Raw genomic sequence first — 20,101 nt, forward strand, 5'->3', positions numbered from 1 at the left:
GCAGGAAGAAGGCTGTGAGACAAAAAGAAAACTAAAACTGGCCACACATTGGACAGGCAGCACTTGGTCCTCAAAGAGCATTTGGGCTGCAATCCTTCCACTGGATACTTGGAAATCAGCCCCAGTGAATATTGTGAGATTTATTTCTAAGTTGCCTAGAATCAAGCTAGCCAAAAAGGAGAGATCAGCCTTCTGTGCCCTGGTATTTGAATCCCACTTTTGTCCTGAAAGAAAGATCTATGCAGAAACTGGGTGGGAGCTGAGTTTATGGTGCAGTGAGTTGAGGAAGTAGATGGAACAGAACAGCATATCCAACCTTTGGTCTCCAGACATTTTGATCTACAACTTCCATCACCCCTGGCCAGCACTAACCATGCTTGCTTGGGCTGATGGAAGTTGGAGACATCTGAATGGAGCCAGGTTGGGAATATAGCCAGGGCTGCAAACAGAGGTGTGCAGGGGGTATGCTTAGTGTGGGATCTCTGATAATTTTTGTTGTTTAGTCATTTAGTCATGTCTGACTCTTCGTGACCCTATGGACCAGAGCATGCCAGGCACTCCTGTCTTCCACTGCCTCCCGCAGTTTGGTCAAACTCATGCTGGTAGCCTCAAGAACACTATCCAACCATCTTGTCCTCTGTCGTCCCCTTCTCCTTGTGCTCTCCATCTTTCCCAACATCAGGGTCTTTTCCAGGGAGTCTTCTCTTCTCATGAGGTGGCCAAAGTATTGGAGTCTCAGCTTCAGGATCTGTCCTTCCAGTGAGCACTCAGGGCTGAGCACTTAGAATGGAGAGATTTGATCTTCTTGCAGTCCATGAGACTCTCAAGAGTCTCCTCCAGTACCATAATTCAATAGCATCAATTCTTTGGCGGTCAGCCTTCTATATGGTCCAGCTCTCACTTCCATACATCAGTGCTGGGAAAACCATAGCTTTAACTATACGGACCTTTGTTGGCAAGGTGATGTCGCCGCTGCTGCTGCTGCTGCTGCTGCTTCTTCTTCTTCTTCTTCTTCTTCTTCTTCTTCTTCTTCTTCTTCTTCTTCTTCTTCTTCTTTTTTTGCTCTGAGAATTATCCTTCAGCATTGTGGGACAAGGTACAGATTTCATTTGGCTCTAGCTTATTCCACTCACCCAGAGTCATGGGTCCAGAGCAGGCAGTCATTTAGGAAGGTTCCACTCATCACCTGAAAAAGTATGGCCAGTGAAATCAGAGATGGGTCAATCTTGCCCTAACTTGAATGAGGTATCCACAAGACAGCTCCTACATTAGTGTTGTAATCTAAACATGTTGTAGGACAACACTAGCCTGTAGTATGTGAGGATTGCTGCAGGGTTGCACTTTGTTAAATTTATGTGACCCTAATTAACCCAGTGGCATCTGTCCTGACTCATCCTTAAAAGGGCAAATATTAGAACAATGCTGAACATTATGCTGATGTTGTAACAATTTTTTTGTGCCAAGATCTCACCCTTGGCTTAACTGGAGGCACTTAAATGTGCAAAGATTAGCACAATGTTGGACATTATCACTGCTGTTGTAATGATGTTATGGCAACCTGGGGATACACCAAGACAAGTCAATAGGAATCCCAAGGCAATAAGAGAATTTGAAAAGTAAGCTCTTCCCCAGTATGTAAGCCAATTTAAGGTCTGGTTGAAATGGAGACAACTTTCACCAACGCTTTCTGTTCTGTTCTCCCATTACTTTAATGTATGCTTAATTGCTGTGCCCCTGGGCATGACAATCTGTATTGCTGGAACCATAAACATCTTTTCACTTAGATGTTATGTGATTAATTTGTAGCACAAGTTAATTATCCTTCAAAATAAAATGATTGTCTAATCACCATTGTAATTTACCTTCACAAATTATATAGCATCATCCCTCAAACAAAGTATCTTGTAGGAAATCTGAGTCAAGTTAAAAAAAAATGCTTCTCCCCTCTTGCTCCCCCAAGATAGTAATTCTGCCACTTGTTGAGTTCTGAACATCTCTCATGTCTTAATGAACAAACACACTTGTTAATTTGTATTGGAAACCATCAAATGTGCATTTACGATAGCAATCACAGGTTTCTCTGATTTCTGTTTACCTTGGGGCAAAACTAGTGATTTCTTGGGGCCAGCATTCTGAAATTCAAGCTTTTTGTAGAATGAAAATGCAAAGCAGAAACCTCATTGTATGCAATTTTGCCTCATTTTTAATTTATTTTTATTTTTTGCAAAGCCATTTGCGTGTTCAGATCCAGAAACCTCCCCCCTAAATAAATTCAAACTTGACTCAAATTTTAGTTTTGATTTTTGGCAGAATTTATGTCACAACTTTATTGATTACAGAAAATGAGTGGTTGCATAGGCTCTGGTTCGACTAGCTTCCTGCTATGCAGGCAGCACTGACCCAGGGTTCCAGCATAGGTCAGCCTAGGGTGAACATCTGGATAAACAGAAAGCTGGGAACGGGGTAACTCCACCACCCAAATGTCCCCCTGGACTCAGGCACAGGCACAACCCCCTCTCAGGGGTTGATCAAACCATCGAGTCCCTGGATTCCTTTAACGGAATACCCTTCACATAGGGATGGCGAGAGCATTCCTTATCACCTGAACCAGAGCCTATCCACAACCTTACAAGTTGTGACAATTTGGTATGTGACAAGTGAAACCCAAATGGCAACAGCCAATCAGCCAAGTTGGGAAAATTCCTGCTGTGCCCCTGTCCCAACGACAGATGACACACAACGGCATAGCAAGGTCAAGCGCAACAAGCCCTAAAAGTAGGGAGAGGTGGGCGGGTGCTGAAAGAGGAAGCTCTGGGTCATGTGCATGGGCATAAATAGGTCTGGACTGTGTCCCATTGGCCAGATTTCACCCAGCTACGAGGGACCTACCAATCGGGTGTGGTGGCTGACCAATCGTACCCACCCATACCACAGGGTGTTGGTTTCCAGGTCTCACCGCAATACGTGCCCTCTTTAAGGGAGGACCCGATTTCCCACAATATATATTATTCATTTCTGTATGCTTTCCCCACTAATATATCCATATTTTGCAAACTTTACCTTAGTATATACATTTATTGACACATTACTTGGCTGGAGAACGGCATTGCAAAATTGGAAGAAATGTGAATTTTGAAGGACGGCTATCTTTCACCTTGCATATTGTTTTGCAAAGAGCTTTGTCTTTAAATGTAAACTGAATCAAATATCTGCTCCATCCCTAGTGATGCTCTGGGCCTTGACTGTCTGTTGGAATGTGAGGGAGATGAAGTGACAATTACATCAGTTGTCCTGGCAGATTGGTGGCTGCAGGTTCACCCATCAAATAGCAGGCAGAGGATGCTTTAATGTAGACACTTGTAACAGCACTATCAATCTCCCCTCATCCAATCCTCATTCTCAGAAAGTGTTAGCATTGGATCCAAAACTGAAATCTCAGTGAAATTCATATTATAAGCATATGATTGGGGAACTTCATGGCTGTAGAGGCCAAAATATCATGTGCACATGTCCACCTGCTCTTTTGTTACATAGCCAAATCTCAAGTGTGCTTGTGTTGCTTGCAACTGTCTCTCACTTTTGACCCATGAGGCATCCCAGCATAAATAAGCATTGTCAGAGTTAATGACAGTTTCCTTTCCTGTCCTGTCCTATTTTTAATCGCAACCTCATTACCTACCCTGCCATTTTCTGAAAAGGTTGTTTTTTGTGTTTTTTAAAAAAAATGTGTTAAAGGACTCAAGGGATACCACTGAAACATTTCTTTGGATCATTACTGTGACGGTGGATAATCTAGAAATGGCACACATTTGCTTCAGCAGCAATGAAGACTGCTTTATAAACACTGGAAATTGTCGACTGACGGATGGGTCTTGAATTACATTGCACAAGGTGGCTGTGAGACTTTGACTGAACTCTTGACTTGGTTTTACAGAAATAACAAGTACTGCAGCCACATTTTTAGCAGCACAAAATCATAAGCGATCCATCCATGTCTCAAGTGTCTTGACTCATTTATTCCTTCTGTGTGTCATTCTAACACCCCAAACTCTTCTTCTTTTCTTTTTTACACTGACAAAGAGGAGAAAATCCTCTGCAAAATGACAATTAGGAACATAAGACACAGCCAGCACTTCTTGTTTGGCGTTGGTTTTTCTTTCCTTCATTTAACTGCATTCAGATACAAATCTCACTTTTTAACATTGTTTACTTTCATTACATACCAGAGCCTGAAGGGGCAATTGTAAGTCTGAAGACGGATTCTAACTGCCTTCGGGTGAATACACTTATAAGCCTCCCTGGACTGAAAATCCTGATAATGCAGGATTCCTGATCATGGAGTGATTTCTAAGTGTGTTCAGTTGAATCTCCATGCAAAAGTGGAATTGGAGCTTGTGGGGGGCAGAGGTTGCATGCATGCCCCTCCCTATTCACTTAAATTCATGAACAAGACTGAAGTAATCCATGGTATTTAAAAAAAAAAATATTTGAGAGAATTACACTTGTACAAAATAAAGTGAAGAAAGAATAAATAAACAAATAGAGAAATTGCAAATAAAAATAAATTAAGAAGTAGAAAACTACAATAAAAACAAAGATATCAAATAGTACACGAAGTATAATTAGTTACACTTCCATACATTCTTATATAAATATATAATGTAACACTATTGTCCCAATACATATATGATTATCAATAACCTACTATGTTCTGTATAAAATTCATTTCAAATGCCAATATATGTATAGATCCAAATCGTATCTTGCCTCTGATTCATCATATAGCTATGAATAATATTGTTCAACACTTCTACTGGCACAAGACCCTTTGCTGGGTTTTGCTGTAAAAAGAAACACAACAACCCTGACATGTCCTCTCCGAAAAATAAAAGGTTTTACTAAATAAACTATAGAAAGAGATGTCTTGGCCAAAGGTACTCCATGCTTATAATGCTAGTAAATTAAGCCAACAGAACAATGACAAAAAATAATAGTATAAAATGTTCTCAAATTCTAACTTAGTGTGACCTAAAACTTCTGTTTTTCAGTACTAGTTAAGGAAACAATCTTCTTCTTCTCCTTCTCCTTCTTCTTCTTCTTCTTCTTCTTCTTCTTCTTCTTCTTCTTCTTCTTCTTCTTCTTCTGTTTTACCATTTCAGATAAACATTATCCATCCTTAAGATATCAGTGACTTCTCTTCTGCTCTTTCCATGGTTCATTTTACATATCTTATATCCCTGCATATTTTACAAAAACTATACCAATCGGTTTTCCATTATTATATCCATCAAAACTTATTTACGTGGTTGAATTAATCTTAATGCTGCCAGCGTTTTCAGCTGTACACAATTATTTCTCATATATTCAATAAACGTTTTCCAATCTTCTTTAAACTTATGTTTTTCTTGTTCTCTTATTTTATATGTTAAGGGAAGCAATCCTAGTTGCAAGAAGCTGGAGTAAAGCAAGTCAGCTTAGAGTTAAGGTAAAGTGCCCGCTGACCATTAGGTCCAGTCGTGACCGTCTCTGGGGTTGCAGCGCTCATCTCGCTTTATTGGCCGATAACAAACTTTTAAATAAAAGAGTGGAAATGGTTTATTGAATATTTACAGATAAATTGTAAACTGATAAAAACACTGGCAGGATTATTGTAATAACCTGCAGTTACACAAGAGTATATATTTAAAGAAGATAAATGAATGAGCAAGTTAAGTGAATTTGGATATGCAGAAGATATTAAAAATAAATTTAAGGAACCACAGAAAGAGGGGGGAGGAAGTTAAGTTTTAAAATGTGAAAATGATTGTAAAATCAGTGAAATGTGTATATCTGAAAAGTATAAATAAAGGTTTTTAAAAAAGAGAGAGAAGGGAGAGGATATTGGAATGTCTGAGTGGAGGAATCATTTGTGAGTACAGCAAGAGATCCCTCTGCCTGATTTTACTCAACACAATCCTATAAGCCTCTGTGCTAAAGTGCCATTGAATTCAGTGAGTATTTGGGGTCTAGAGACTGCTACATACATTTAGGATCTTGCACTATGGCTGAGATCACATGCCTACTTTCCCAGAATCAAATTTCATTGAGCTCTCCTGTCTTATTTTATAAATATATTGTTTTATGCATTATAAAAGACTGCAGTTTGTGGTTTTGCCCCCTGAGATACACTCATAAATCCACAAGGTATATTTAGTACTTTTCTTGCTTGGGCTGTTTATAATTTTGAAATATATTAAAACAACCGGTGGCTTTTACTGGTGGTAAAGACTGCATGTTGCAAAGTTATTTAAAGCAGCATTTTTATCTACAAATCTATAACTCAAAGTAGTTTAAATTTGTGGTGGATTGCCATTGGTGCCAAGTAGCTTTACTGGAATGTGTAAAACAAAATAATTATATCAACGAGATTAATTGCCAGCTTGCTTTTTTTTGTAAACAAGCCCAGTAGGTTTTAAATATTAAAAAGCACCATTTTATAAAGAAAGGCAATTTGGCATCAGACTTTCGTTAAGCAAAGACATATTTGGAAGCACCACAGATTAACAACGTGTGCTAACGATAGGTCTCCTTAGAGAAAATGATTACAACGTGTACCTTTCTGAAAATGATTTATGAATATGCCATTATTGTGTAGGACAAAGAAATCAAGGGCTGGGTTAATTACAGGGAATGTTTTCCAATGAGCAAAATGATAGCTTCCTGTGGAGGTTGCTAACAATAAATGTACAGTGTTAAATATCAACGGAATGAAAGATAACTCCCGGGGCTAATAACGTTTGGGTTAAAATTATACTTATATAATAATGCTGATTTTATCTAGGCTGTTAAAGTCATCATTATTTCAGAGAAGTGGGCAAAAGTGATTTGGTTGTAATAATTGCAAAGGGGATTCCTAACAGCAGAAAGAACCCAGTTTGATTGCTCCATGTGTCAGATATATTATGTGTAGTGCCCTTGGCAATGTTAGCGTGCCTCTTTATTATTGCAAGGAGGAGTAGGACACACAGTCTCTTTACCTAAAAATTAAGAGCTGGCCAGGAGAACCACTAAGGTTTTCATCTCAATTGACTTTGCATTGACTTGATAGCAGGGATGAGGGATTATTGTTTTTTTAAAAAAAATCAGTTTGCATTTATAGGTGAATGTAACTAATTTGCTCTTCCCGAAACAATATGTGAACTGAAACACAGAAATCTTTCAAATTTTGCAGTGCAATTCTCTAGCCAAGTAAAGTGGACAAGAATGCATATATTTGGGGAAAGTGCACGTGCATTGTATTAGAGAGAGGGAGAACTATAGGTTACGCAACGCAGAAATTTGTGCATATTGTTATGGGTAAGTGGGGGAACAGGGCTCCCCTAGATCCCTAGGTGTCAGAGTTTTTGTCTGCAGCAAAAGAATGACAATATTCATGTCCAAAATTTAAGCTGGCAGATTGCTACACTATCCCTAGGTACAAGTCAGCAGTTCCTATGCAATAAAGTGGTGAAATGCATGGATGTTAAGTATGACCTTAAAGCAATACCTCCTTCTCCTTTGCAAACTGCTTTGAACTCATTCATATAACAGGCGTCTTTCGCCAGCTGCATTAAGGGGAGGAAGGGAGAAGATAAGTGAATGAACTACAATAGGATAAAAACTTTAAAAATAAAACAAATCCATAGCATATGGTGGCATGGCACTGTTGTCAACTCTGGCCTCTGCACTCCATTACCATAGTTGGCATTTCCTTGAAAGGGAGAATAAGAAGGAAACAGCTGTTCCAGCTGTCGTCCTTGTTCTTTGTTCAGACAAGTGCAGGAGACTGCAGGATAACAGCCAGGTCAGCACTTCCAGATGTGAGTGAATTCTTAAACATTTATAAGATGCAGAGCCAACTGCTTATCATTTCAGACTGTTTGCATTCCTCTTTTTCAATTAAGTCTTTACATTGAGTTTAAGATACAGTGGTACTTCGGGTTAAGTACTTAATTCGTTCCAGAGGTCCGTACTTAACCTGAAACTGTTCTTAACCTGAAGCACCACTTCAGCTAATGGGGCCTTCTGCTGCCACCGCGCCGCCAGAGCACGATTTCTGTTCTCATCCTGAAGCAAAGTTCTTAACCTGAAGCAATATTTCTGGGTTAGCGGAGTCTGTAACCTGAAGCGTAAGTAACCTGAAGCGTATGTAACCCGAGGTACCACTGTACATAAAAACAGCACAAATGGAAAAATCATAATAACAAACAAAACAAACAAGTCTGGGGCAATCAAATTTTAAATCCATGACAATGAGGTTCCATATCTATGTCAAATATAGCCCATAATATTCCAGGAGTTGAGGGAGGGTGAAGAGTACCCTCAGACTTAGTTATATGCTCAATAAATTTATACCATACGGGATAAAATTTATCTTCTTCTGGACCATTCCTTTGAGGCTTTAGTTTAAAGGTGAGATTTTCCATCGGACCAGTTTGCCACATTTCCTTATATCATAGAGTCAGCAAGTTGGAGTGTGACTGCTTCCCAAATCCGGCGATTATTAATTTAGCTATTAATACTGTCTTCCTCTCCCTCCTCCCTGGAAGGGTCAGGATGGGGAGGTGGCCTCCACCATTACTTCCCAGCCCCTAACAGTTGGAGGGTATGAACCTGGTTCTAATTTTCCTTTTTGCAAGATGGAAAATGGAAGGAGGAGAATTGAGAAAGGGAAGGAGTCTGGGACTCCTTAAATCAGGTTACAGGCAGCCAGTGTGCTTGCGGTCACTTCTGCTAAAAGGGAGGGGGAAAATGTGCCAAGTTGGATCCTCCTAACAGAGGGCCCATGTTGTGCTTGGCCCTGGAACTCTTCCCCATCCGGCTTGTGGGCAGGGCTTGCCCCACTCCAAGTCATTGGTGCCACTGGCCTTTAGCCAATTGGCAGCGTGGCAAGGTTGAGGGTTGGTGGTATCTATTTGGCAGCGCGATGTAGGGACTTCCTTTTGCTTCACGCTGCCGAACACTCACCCACCCACCCCTTAATTAGGTCATGTTTGGCCTTGCTTTGGACTTCAGTTGGTCGCCTGTTTTGGAATAGGGGCCAGGTAGGAATTTTGTCCAATGTGGCAGATTGGCTGTGGCCACTTGGTTTTTGCCTACCTCTTAGCAATCATCACAACTTTGTAAGGTTTGGCGGTTAGGCATTGGTTTAGGGGAATGTGGGGAGGGGAGGTGCAGCCATCACCTGCCCCTCCAATTAATAGGGTTTTCCGTTAACGGAATCCGGGGGTCTGGATCTTGTCTGAAGAGGGGCTGGGGCCATGCCAGGACCCCCGGGAACCCCAGGGATGAGCATCAATCAATATACATTGATGGAGCTCACCCTGCTGGTCGTTTACCCTTCCAGACTTCCTGCAGGGTGGGGCAGGAGCCAGATATAGTTTTGATACCAATGCGTAAGTCAATAGCAGTCACATTTGTGTATTTCATAAAGTTGTGGCCAAAATTTGCCCATTAACAATTAAAATAAATTCTGTCTTCACTGTGTCTTCACTTCCATGGGGGATGGGTTTTGGGGCTTGGAGCACAACTGTGTTTTTTCTAAAACAGGTGGCATTATGCATATGTGTGTGTGTATGTGTGTGTGTGTATAATGGGAATTTCTCCCAAAGTTGACATAAGGAAGAAGGAAAGACGGTGCAGAAGGAAGCTAGCTGACAAGTTAGAATATCTGTAACTAGAATTCTGAGACTTTGAGATGCAGATTTCAAACAGATAATCTATCAGCATTGACCCAGGCCAAATGTTTTGTGGTTCCCTCAGAAAAGAAAGGGTATGTGCATCAGAGGTGAGTGCAACAGGTTCTGTTCATCACTGCGCTGGGTTTCAAAGGAGCATCGGAGTTGTCACTTCCAGTGAAGGGGTAATGTTTCATTTTTGTCAGAAATGAAAGCCGCTGCAGCTATAGGGACATTTCATCACAGCATTCTCTCATTATGAAGCTAATGTGTGAATCAACCTCATCTCACCCATGTGGTTTACAGTAGGTTTCATTTTTCTCTTCCTTCAAAAGAATGCAGTGACATTTATTCTATCAAGCATTCCTCCTAGAAACCAGAAGGCTGTGAAACATGCTCTTCATTTAGTTCATTACGCCAGAGAAGTTCATAATAGTTGAAAATGTTTTGCGTGTTGAGTTCCGCAGTGCCACCCCCCAAAAATTCACACAGCACACGTTCATTTTTGTTTTAGGTTTTTGGCATAATTTTGGCCACAACTTTATTAAAATACAGCAAATGTGAGTGGTTGCTTAGGCATTGGTTATGACTATCTGTCCTTGCCCCCGAGGACAGAGCTGAAACTTCCGGGCACCACCGGAAGCCAGCGTGGGAAACAATTGTTGGGGAGAAATGAGGCTGGGAATTCAGTCCAACACCTCTCACCCTCATGTTCCGGTGGGGCTTGCACGGCCCAAGCCCGGCACCACGGACAAGGACGAAAGAATGGCAAGCCCCTGGATTCCTTTAACGGAATTCCCATTCGCATCATTTGGAGGGATAGGCACCTTACCCCTCCAAGCACCAATTTAACCAATGCCTAACCGCCAACCTTACAAGTTGTGACGATTTGCTAAGCAGTAGGCAAAACCCAAAGGCACACACTAATCAGCCATATGGGAAAATTCCTACTGGGCCCCCGCACCAATGCGAACGACCCCATGACAGGCAGAGCAAGGTCAAATGAACCCAAGAACCACCCTATAAAAGGGAGGGGGGGCGGGTGATCCGATGCAAAACGGCCAAGAGGACGTCCCCTAGTCCTACTCCTCAATTTATAGACTCTGACTCCTCCTCTAAATTAGCAACACCAAAAAATCCCCAGCAACCCAATTTAACCCCCTACCAGCTTGGTTCTCCAAATTTTGCCTAATCATGATGGTGGCCTGCTCCCCAACCGCAACACGTGCTCTCTGCTATTGAGAACACGCTTTGCGTGTTGAGTTCCGCAGTGCCACCCCCCAAAAATTCACACAGCACACGTTCATTTTTGTTTTAGGTTTTTGGCATAATTTTGGCCACAACTTTATTAAAATACAGCAAATGTGAGTGGTTGCTTAGGCATTGGTTATGACTATCTGTCCTTGCCCCCGAGGACAGAGCTGAAACTTCCGGGCACCACCGGAAGCCAGCGTGGGAAACAATTGTTGGGGAGAAATGAGGCTGGGAATTCAGTCCAACACCTCTCACCCTCATGTTCCGGTGGGGCTTGCACGGCCCAAGCCCGGCACCACGGACAAGGACGAAAGAATGGCAAGCCCCTGGATTCCTTTAACGGAATTCCCATTCGCATCATTTGGAGGGATAGGCACCTTACCCCTCCAAGCACCAATTTAACCAATGCCTAACCGCCATGGAGCCCACGGCTCACCGCCAAACCACTCACAACCCTAGCCAAGACCTCAGCTTGACCACCACCGCACCTATCCAGGCCTCATTACCCGAAGCCGACAGGTGCACGCCATCATCTCGAAATAGGGATGGCCTCTGGGAAGAAATTTCAGTATGAAAAATCACATCCCCGCCCAACTCCAAGACCTTTTTTGTTACCGCAGTATTGATGCGACTCCTGGCTCTCTCAATGGCAGCCGGGCAATGACTGCCCCTCCACGAGCGCCGTTGAAGCAGCCTTGACCAAAAAATTTTTGCTGCCGGCATCATAGCTCGCAGTGACTCCAAGTCCAATAAAATAGCAGCACGCAGTGAACGACAGTTCAAAGAAACCAAGTCGTTCTCGCCCAGATGTACCACAATGGCCAACGGGGGTTCTTCCCATAGCAACTGCCTCCGAATCCGAGGCAGGAGCTCCGACCAACGCATTCCCCTTCTGGACAGCCAGGACAACCGAACATGATGAGGAAGACCGAGACCTGGACCCATTCGCGACTGCCGCGCGGTGACACCAGCCCAATGGACGATGCTGTGCCCCACCATCCATATGCGGACAGGCGCCAAACCTAATAATAAATAAACAAAATTAACGTGAGGTCCTCGCCTAACGGATATAATTCTTGAACACTCCCGACTTCCATCGACCCAACTCCTTTATCCTGGCTGCTGACAAGCCCCAATGTGCCGCCGTAGTGGCAGCCCCTATCCTGAACGAGTGTGGGGCAAAATCATTTGCCATGCCTCCACCCGCCACGATTGCTTTCCGCATTATTTTCGCAAACTGTTGCCTCGAAAGGGGCGAACCATCCTCATGCCTAAGTAGTGGACCATCCCCAGGGGTGCGGATGGACAGGTACCTCCTGACATCCTTCACAGGGCAAGGGCCCGCCTCCCCAGTAGCCGGGAGACGAATGAGTGCACCCCTGCCCCTCTGATCCGTCTTCGAGTGCCTTATTGTGATTCGAAGTTCCACAGGAGACAGCCGCACGTCCTGCAACAAAAGGCCCCATGTACGGCCATCCCTATGAACCTCAACCACAATTTCGCCCACTCTTAGGGCACCGAAAAAGGCGATCGAAAAGGCGGCCGAAAAGAGGCGAGCCTCATAGCCGGACCAGCACACTACCCGCAGCTTTCTGCGCATTACGCACAACATATCAAAAGATATAGGTAGCCGACTTGCTGGGCGGGAAGGACGAAGTCTACTCCGTCCTTCCAAAGCTTTCCGGACTATGAACTTCGCACAAGGATCCTTATCAAAGAAAACCTTGCAGAAAAATGCTATAGCAGCAGCATGTATCCTAATCGTCTTAGCTGCCCTGCCCAGCTGAAATAAATGTGCTAAATAGCTTAACACCTGCGAAGACGTGGGCGAAGCCCGTTTTAAGTCGCAGGCAGATTGCTGCATGAACGTCACAAAATCACCCCACACTTTTGTGTATGAACGTAAGGTAGAAGGGGAGACCGAAGCCGCTACTCCCTGTAAAACTAATTGCTGCCAAGGCTCCAGAGATGTTCCGGGAAACATTCCGGACGTATCCGAGCCTCTGGAACCAGGAGTCTGAACCGCTCCATCTGAAAACGGGACAGAGCATCAGCAATTTCGTTAGACACCCCGGGGACAAAACGTGCTGAAAAAACTATATTATTACGTAAGCAATGCAACACAAAAACCCGCAAAAGGGCCGACACCCGGGGGGAGCGTGACGACAGCTTGGCCAACACTGACACCACCGCCTGATTATCGGTCCAGAAGCAGACACGACGGTTCCTGAACTCCTCGACCCACAAATGCACTGCCACTGCAATGGGAAAAAACTCGAGAAAAGTTAGGTCCCGCGTAATCTCACCCCCTTGCCAGGTCTTTGGCCAACGTTCTGCACACCAACGTCCCTTCCAATAGAGTCCAAAGCCAAGGGAACCGGCAGCATCAGACTGCACTTGAAAGTCATTCTGCAAGTTCAAAGTGTCTTGCCAAAGTGACACCCCATTGAATTCCTCGAGGAATTCCAACCAAATGGAAAGATCCACCTTTACCTGACTAGAGAGGCGCACACGATGATGCGGGGCTTTCAACGCTGAGGTGAGGCAGGCCAGGCGAGAGCAGAAGGGGCGCCCCGGCGCCACCACTCTACAAGCAAAATTCAAGTGTCCCAACAGTGATTGAAGCTGCCGAAGAGACACCTTCCTCAACGGGAGTAGCTCCTCTATTACCCTCCTCAAATTTGCTAGTTTGTCGCTTGGCAAGCTAGAAGTTTGAGCAACAGTATCCAAAAGGATACCCAGATAAGTAAGCCGAGTCGAAGGACCCTCAGTCTTGTCCGCGGCTAGGGGCACCCCCAATTCCTGAGTAAGATTGGCAAAAGCTTGCAAGAGCACCGAGCAATCGCCAGTATCAGATGCCGAGGCCAATAAAAAATCATCCAAGTAATGAGTGACTCCGCTCAGGCCGGTTTTTGATTTGAGAGCCCATTCCAAAAAGGTACTGAAGGATTCGAAAGCGGCACAAGCAATCGAACATCCCATCGGCATTGCCTTATCAAAATAATAGTTGCCCTCAAACTGAAAACCCAGCAACCAAAAATCTTCCGGATGAATTGGCAAAAGGCGAAAGGCTGACTCGATATCGCATTTTGCCAATAATGCGGAATGGCCAAAGCTCCGAATCAACTTGATTGCCTGATCAAGAGATGCGTACTTCACTGAGCAGAGTTCAGGAGGTATGACGTCATTAACTGACGTACCCATGGGGTGTGACAAATTATGAATTAAACGAAATTCCCCCGGTGCCTTCTTAGGCACAATACCCAATGGGGATACATGCAAATTTTGAAAAGGAGGGGTGACAAAAGGACCGGCCATCCGACGCATGGCCACCTCCTTTGCAATCTTTTTGCGAGCAACCTGAGGTAGCTCACGAACTGACTTTTGATTAGCCGGATTCCTTGCCACAGGTGACTCAACTATCGGAATCCGAAAACCTTGAGAAAAACCATTACCCAAATAAACTGCAGCCTCCCTATTGGGGTATGACTGCAACCAAGTTAACAAAACCCCCAGGCGAATAGGTGTAAAAGCTAAAGAGGTCAACGAGCTATTTTGCGGTTCCCGTGGTGTTTGCGGGAAGAGCGGGCTTTGGGGATTGCTGAGAACCCCCTTTTCCCCCACGAAAGGGCCGCCGACCTGCAAAACAAGAGGAAGTGGGATGCGAGCCATTGCATCTTTCGCAGGCGTGGACGAATTTGCACCCCTGTCGATTACACAACCCTTTGTTGAAGTCCCAGCAAAACAGGCGGCGGCCAGTTTTTAACACCCCTGTCTTAGGCTTCTGCTGCTCAGGAGCCTTTTTATCAATAAGGGGGGCCACGTGGGTGGTCCATACGTCAAGATCTTTCCGATCCCAGCGAGCAGACGGAATTCTTGCTGCGCGGCGCCGGAAAGCCTCATCATATTTTATCGCGGCTTTTTCACCTGCTCTGGTGAATGCCGAGCGAACGATAGACAAATAAACCATTAAATGAAGAGATCTCCGGGGATAAGCAGCCATTACCACACCAGCAAAGACCTGGAAACAATCAAGCCAAAGTTCGAACGAACGGTCTGTATTGGGAACCCCCTGGCGCTTTTTGGAAGAACTACTCTTCTCTAGGTCCTCCGAGGGCGGGGCCAACTTAAACATGTCTACGTATCGACCATCCAAAATCCTAGAGCGCACCTTCGATGACAGGTGCAAACCAGGAATAACGTCTCTGGCGGAGTTGGTGGACACTTTAACGTCTGGCACCAAAACGCCATCCAAACATTCCTGAACGATACCATACCTAGCCCGATGCGTGTTGGACCGGCGCTCCCAAGCCCACCTAGGGAGCCCCGATGCGGATTCGCCAAAGCCCCAGTAAAGTTCCAATGAGTTACCTGACTCCTCGTCAGAACTAGAAGATGACGTACCAGTATAAGAAGTAGAGGAGTCATCCCTCCTTCGCTTTGCATGCTTCCGGGAAGACTTCCTGCGGCGACGCTTCCCGCCCGAAGACTTCCTGGCCGGAACCGGTAAGCTGTCCTCAATGGAAGATTCCGATTCCTGACCCGGCCGAGAGAGACCTGGGGCCGATGGAGAAGAAACCACCCGTGAGGGACCAGGAACAGAAGCTGCCTCAACGGTAGGCAGCACTAACCTACCATGGCGGGAAGAAGAGACCGAATGGGCACCCCTCCCCGAAGGTCTCCGCGAAGGATGGGACCTCCGTGCCCTGCCACGAGCAGCAGGTATGCATCGGGGATGTGTCGGCTGGGGGTCACTTCCCCCCACCACAGGCAACAATCCCCCACTTTCATCCTCCTCAGATGACGACAAGACCGGCGATGATGCTCCCACAGGATGAGGCGGTGTTGTCGACGTGGACGGCTGACTGGAACACTGCTGCAGAAAGCCATCCAGATTAGCCGCGAAGCGAGATAAGGCCGCAGGATCGCCGGCCATGCTGGACACCAAGGACTGCACTCGTCCTTCTGGTTGTCTTGTAACAGGTGAGCGTAACGCCTGCGATGGGCCTCTAATAGGCCGTTTTGTAGTGGAAGATGGACCAGGGCGAGCTGAGTCCCGCTTCGGAGCCATACCTGCTAAGCAATAAGAATATAAAAGTAGAAAATTCCAAACTGTTAATGAGTAAACAGGCCTGACCCGATAGCACTTGAAACTAAGAAATCCAAACCTTGAGACAATAAACTTCAGTAGAACCAAGCAAAAATATAAAATTCTAATTAAAAATCCTTAATGTAAAATTATTACACGCCTAGCCAATCCAGCCGGCAAGGATAGAAGAGTAGTCAGCCCGATTAAGGGCTCAACCACACAAAAGAGGGGTTATTCAGTCAATTCCAATAAGGAAACCTAAAAGAAAATGAAAAAATTCCACAAAAAACAATTGCAATGGTGCAATAAGCAGATCCACCAGCAGGTGGCGCTATGACAGCCTGTCCACTAACGAAGAGGAGGCTGCAATACCAACTAGGCCACCAGGGGAGCTCAGGAGTAGGCCGGCTGCAATACCGGCAATGCCACTAGGGGAGCTCCGGAGTAGGCAGGCTGCAATCACTGCAACCGGCCACAAGAGGGCGCAGGCCAATTAACGGCGCCAAACGGATCAGCAATGGAGGGCCCTGACGCAGCAAGGCTCCTCCACTGGCACAGGCCGCTCCGAGGCCCCCAGGAGGCCCTGAAGGCCTCAAGCCACCCTCAATCGGCGCCTGCTGCTTTTTAAAGTAATCGAGGCCACCTGAAGCAGGCGCTGGCCGCGCTGCGCGGTCCCGCCGGTAGCCCACGCCAGTTATTTATTTATTTTTATTTTCAGGCCGCCGGAGCGACGGGGACGCGCCAGGCAGCACAACCGCCCAGGAGCCGGCTCGAAACAGGTAAGGTAAGTCGGAATAGGGAGAAGGATGGGGAAGGAAGGGGGACTGGGAGCGCTCCGCGGCTCGGAGCCACGAGCGATCTGCAATTAGGGCCTCCCTTCGGAGGGAGACGATGGAGGGAATGTGGGGGGGGGAGGGAAGGGTGGAAGCCGGCTGCGCGCCGAGGCCGCGGAGCCGCGGAGCGACCCCCCGGGCGGGTGCAGGGTACTCCCGCAGAACGCGATCGCAATGGGGGGGGGGTAAGCGGCTCGGCCGCACTCCGCGGCCCTAGAAGCGGCCTGGGACGGCGCGATCGAGGAGAAACCTCCCTAACTAGGGAGGGGGCACCCCCCTTGCCTAAGGAAACAAACCCACAACGAACTTAAGCCAAGAAATTAAAATTAATGAGGAGCAATAAATCCGGTAGAAAAATTAAGAAAGGGAGGCAATAGGAAGCAAATAGAATGAAAATACAACCGTCTCAGACACCAAAGAGCTCCTTGATCCGATGCAAAACGGCCAAGAGGACGTCCCCTAGTCCTACTCCTCAATTTATAGACTCTGACTCCTCCTCTAAATTAGCAACACCAAAAAATCCCCAGCAACCCAATTTAACCCCCTACCAGCTTGGTTCTCCAAATTTTGCCTAATCATGATGGTGGCCTGCTCCCCAACCGCAACACGTGCTCTCTGCTATTGAGAACACGCTTAATCAGTAATTACAAAGTCATTATCACCGCATTTCTATATTGGTTCGGTGCAAATCCATCACAGCAAGAATAATAGGTTAATTTTTGTGTTGACAAAATAATCACTAAGCAGTATCAGCATGAGTTCTCATTTGTGCGGGTTTGTACTATGTCAAGTCATTCTTCCATTTGTTTAAACACTGATGCAAATGATATTATTATGCAACTTCATCTTTTCTGCAGTGAGCTCATAAAATCTGGCAAACTTTCATATTCTCAGTAATTTAAATGCAGCAATCACTGTATGTGGCAACAGACATTGACAATTTAGGCAGCAATCCTATACCCCCTTACCTGGAAGTAAACCTCATTGTATTCAAAGGGGCTTACTTCAGAGTAGACAGGCTTAGCAGTGGGCTTGTTTCCCAGTTATGAGGCATGGAACAAAACATGTTCAGGTTCAGTGCTGCCTCAGCAATGCATATGGAAACTGTGAAACGTTGATGCCAGAGGAACAGCTGTGCCTTTGTACAAACACAGAACATATTTGACAAATTAAATACATGTGCTACATTCTGAAAGGGGTGTGTCAACACCTAATTGGTGCATTATGATTTTGACACTGGTTTTTAGCCTTGTAAGCTGCAAACCTGGAAGTTAAACCCATTAAATCCAGTGGGGCTTGCTGATGAGAATACATGTGTAGGATTGCACCGCTAGAGGCTGAGCTGTCAATCAGGAAGTCAACAGTACAAATCTCACCTCTGCTATAAACTCAGGAAGAAACTGCCAGGCAAACTGTTCTCTCTCAGTACCTACCCTGCAGCTGCTATCTAGGAATAGTAACACTAACTTACCGTATGGGATTGTCACAATAATTACTGTGATAAATATATGCAGTTTCTTGATCACCCTAAAGCACGGTATGACTGTATTCACTTTTTAAAAAATTAAAAAAAATGACTTGCTATCATCCAGGCTAATTTACTCCGCCACCCTCATCCCGTGTAGCACAACAAAACTGTTTCATGCATTCAGGAACGTTCAAACAGACATTTGGAGTACAGCATGTTGCTGTTTGGAAAACATACAGAGGACTCACTTGCCAGATCATATCATCTAGCTTAATCACAGACCCTTTCCAGCAATACTCAACCGGATAACTCTGGCAAACTCACAAACAGAACAGGATGATGAGAGCCATCCCTAGATAGTTTTCCCTCTGCAGCGGTGTTCAGAGGCATACTGTCATTTAACATAAAGGTTCTACTTAACTCACATTCCTAACAGCCATGGAAAGACCTACCCCCCCCCCCAATTTGTCCAAATGCATCAAAGCTAGAGCCCATCATCACAATTTGTGGCAGCAAATTCCTTGACCTCTACTGCCTGTGAAGATCTGTTCCCATTCTGCAAAATACCTTTAGGCTGCAATCCTCTACTTACTTACCTGGGAGTAACACCCATTGAACTCAGCTGGGTGTACTTTTGAGGTCCAGTGCCATGGGCCTTCTGGCAGTTCCCTCATTGTGAGAAGCCAAGTTACAGGGAACCAGGCAGAGGGCCTTCTTGGTAGTGGCGCTTGCCCTGTGGAACACCCTCCCACCAGATGTCAAAGAGAACAACAACTACCAGACTTTTAGAAGACATCTGAAGGCAGCCCTGTTTAGGGAAGCTTTTAATGTTTGATGGACTATTGTATTTTAATATTCTGTTGGAAGCCACCCAGAGTGGCTGGGGAGACCCAGCCAGATGGATGGGGTAAAAATAAATAATAACAATAACAATAACAATAATAATAATAGACATATATAAGATGACTGTGCTGTTAAAGTGCTGACGTTACTTAATGTTACATAAAATTGTGTATGATTGTCATTGTATTTTAAGTTACTGTGAAAAATACACTGTATGAACTCATGATGAAGGCTTGTATTTTTTCCATTGCAAAAATGTGGTGGGCTAGGTTTTATGATTGAGTCATGGGTCTTGGGATTGAATTTCAGAACATCTATTTATGTTTATGAAGTAACTTCCATCACTCGGTCACGAGTTGTTTTGCAAGCAGACCCAGATCTCCCTGGGTATTGCCCAAGCTGCAAGCAAGCAGGAAACCAGTGGGTGGTGGTGGTTCATTTTGATTTTTACCTGAAAAAGCTAGGTATGGGCAAATATATGCTTTAGAGCATGGAACCAGTATACACAAGAGAAATGTATAACTGAGACAATGTATCACTTATCGTTTTTGCAACATTTAAATCAAGTTTCTGCACATAAAGCTTCAAAACTTAATTCTTGTGATGAAAATTTATTTTTCTATGACTTGGGGTCTTAAATTTCAGCGGTGCCTTATGCAACACCAAAATTTGCCCCATCTCGCCTCTTGCCTTCAGTTCTACATCATTGCTGCTCCCTGCGGTGTCCATGAGGCTCTGTGCGCAGTGCAACCAAACCAGTTGCCCTTCCCAAAATTTGCTTCTGCAGAGAAAGAACTTCCACTGCAAATATTAGTAATTCACATAATGTTGGTGCACACGGCTGGATAGGGGAACATGTTCAGAGGCAGCATGTGGCTGAATGCTGGTTACTAGGGTCAAAGCAGGGAGGGGTTCCTCC

The 20,101-nt window shown here is 45.0% G+C and overlaps 1 protein-coding gene across 1 annotated transcript; it reads right to left on the reverse strand.

Annotated features, from left to right (window-relative positions):
• Positions 1-10,148: 10,148 nt before the first annotated feature.
• LOC309340416 (uncharacterized protein) lies at positions 10,149-15,917 on the reverse strand. Its single transcript, XM_081859165.1, has 2 exons — positions 15,354-15,917; positions 10,149-11,971 (listed from the first exon to the last, which is right to left on the reverse strand). The coding sequence occupies exons 1-2, from the start codon at positions 15,883-15,885 to the stop codon at positions 11,397-11,399; spliced, it is 1,107 nt and encodes a 368-aa protein (XP_081715291.1). The 5' UTR covers positions 15,886-15,917; the 3' UTR covers positions 10,149-11,396.
• Positions 15,918-20,101: the final 4,184 nt, after the last annotated feature.

The sequence above is a fragment of the Podarcis erhardii genome (genome assembly GCF_964252035.2).
Source record: "Podarcis erhardii genome assembly, chromosome: 4".
Lineage (NCBI taxonomy): Eukaryota > Metazoa > Chordata > Lepidosauria > Squamata > Lacertidae > Podarcis > Podarcis erhardii.

Coding starts and splice junctions, on each gene's coding strand:
- LOC309340416 (XM_081859165.1), bottom strand. CDS start 15,885: ATGGCCGGCGATCCTGCGGCCTTATCTCGCTTCGCGGCTAATCTGGAT. Junction 11,972..15,353: donor CTCCTCTACTTCTTATACTG/GTACGTCATCTT, acceptor ATTTATTATTAG/GTTTGGCGCCTGTCCGCATA.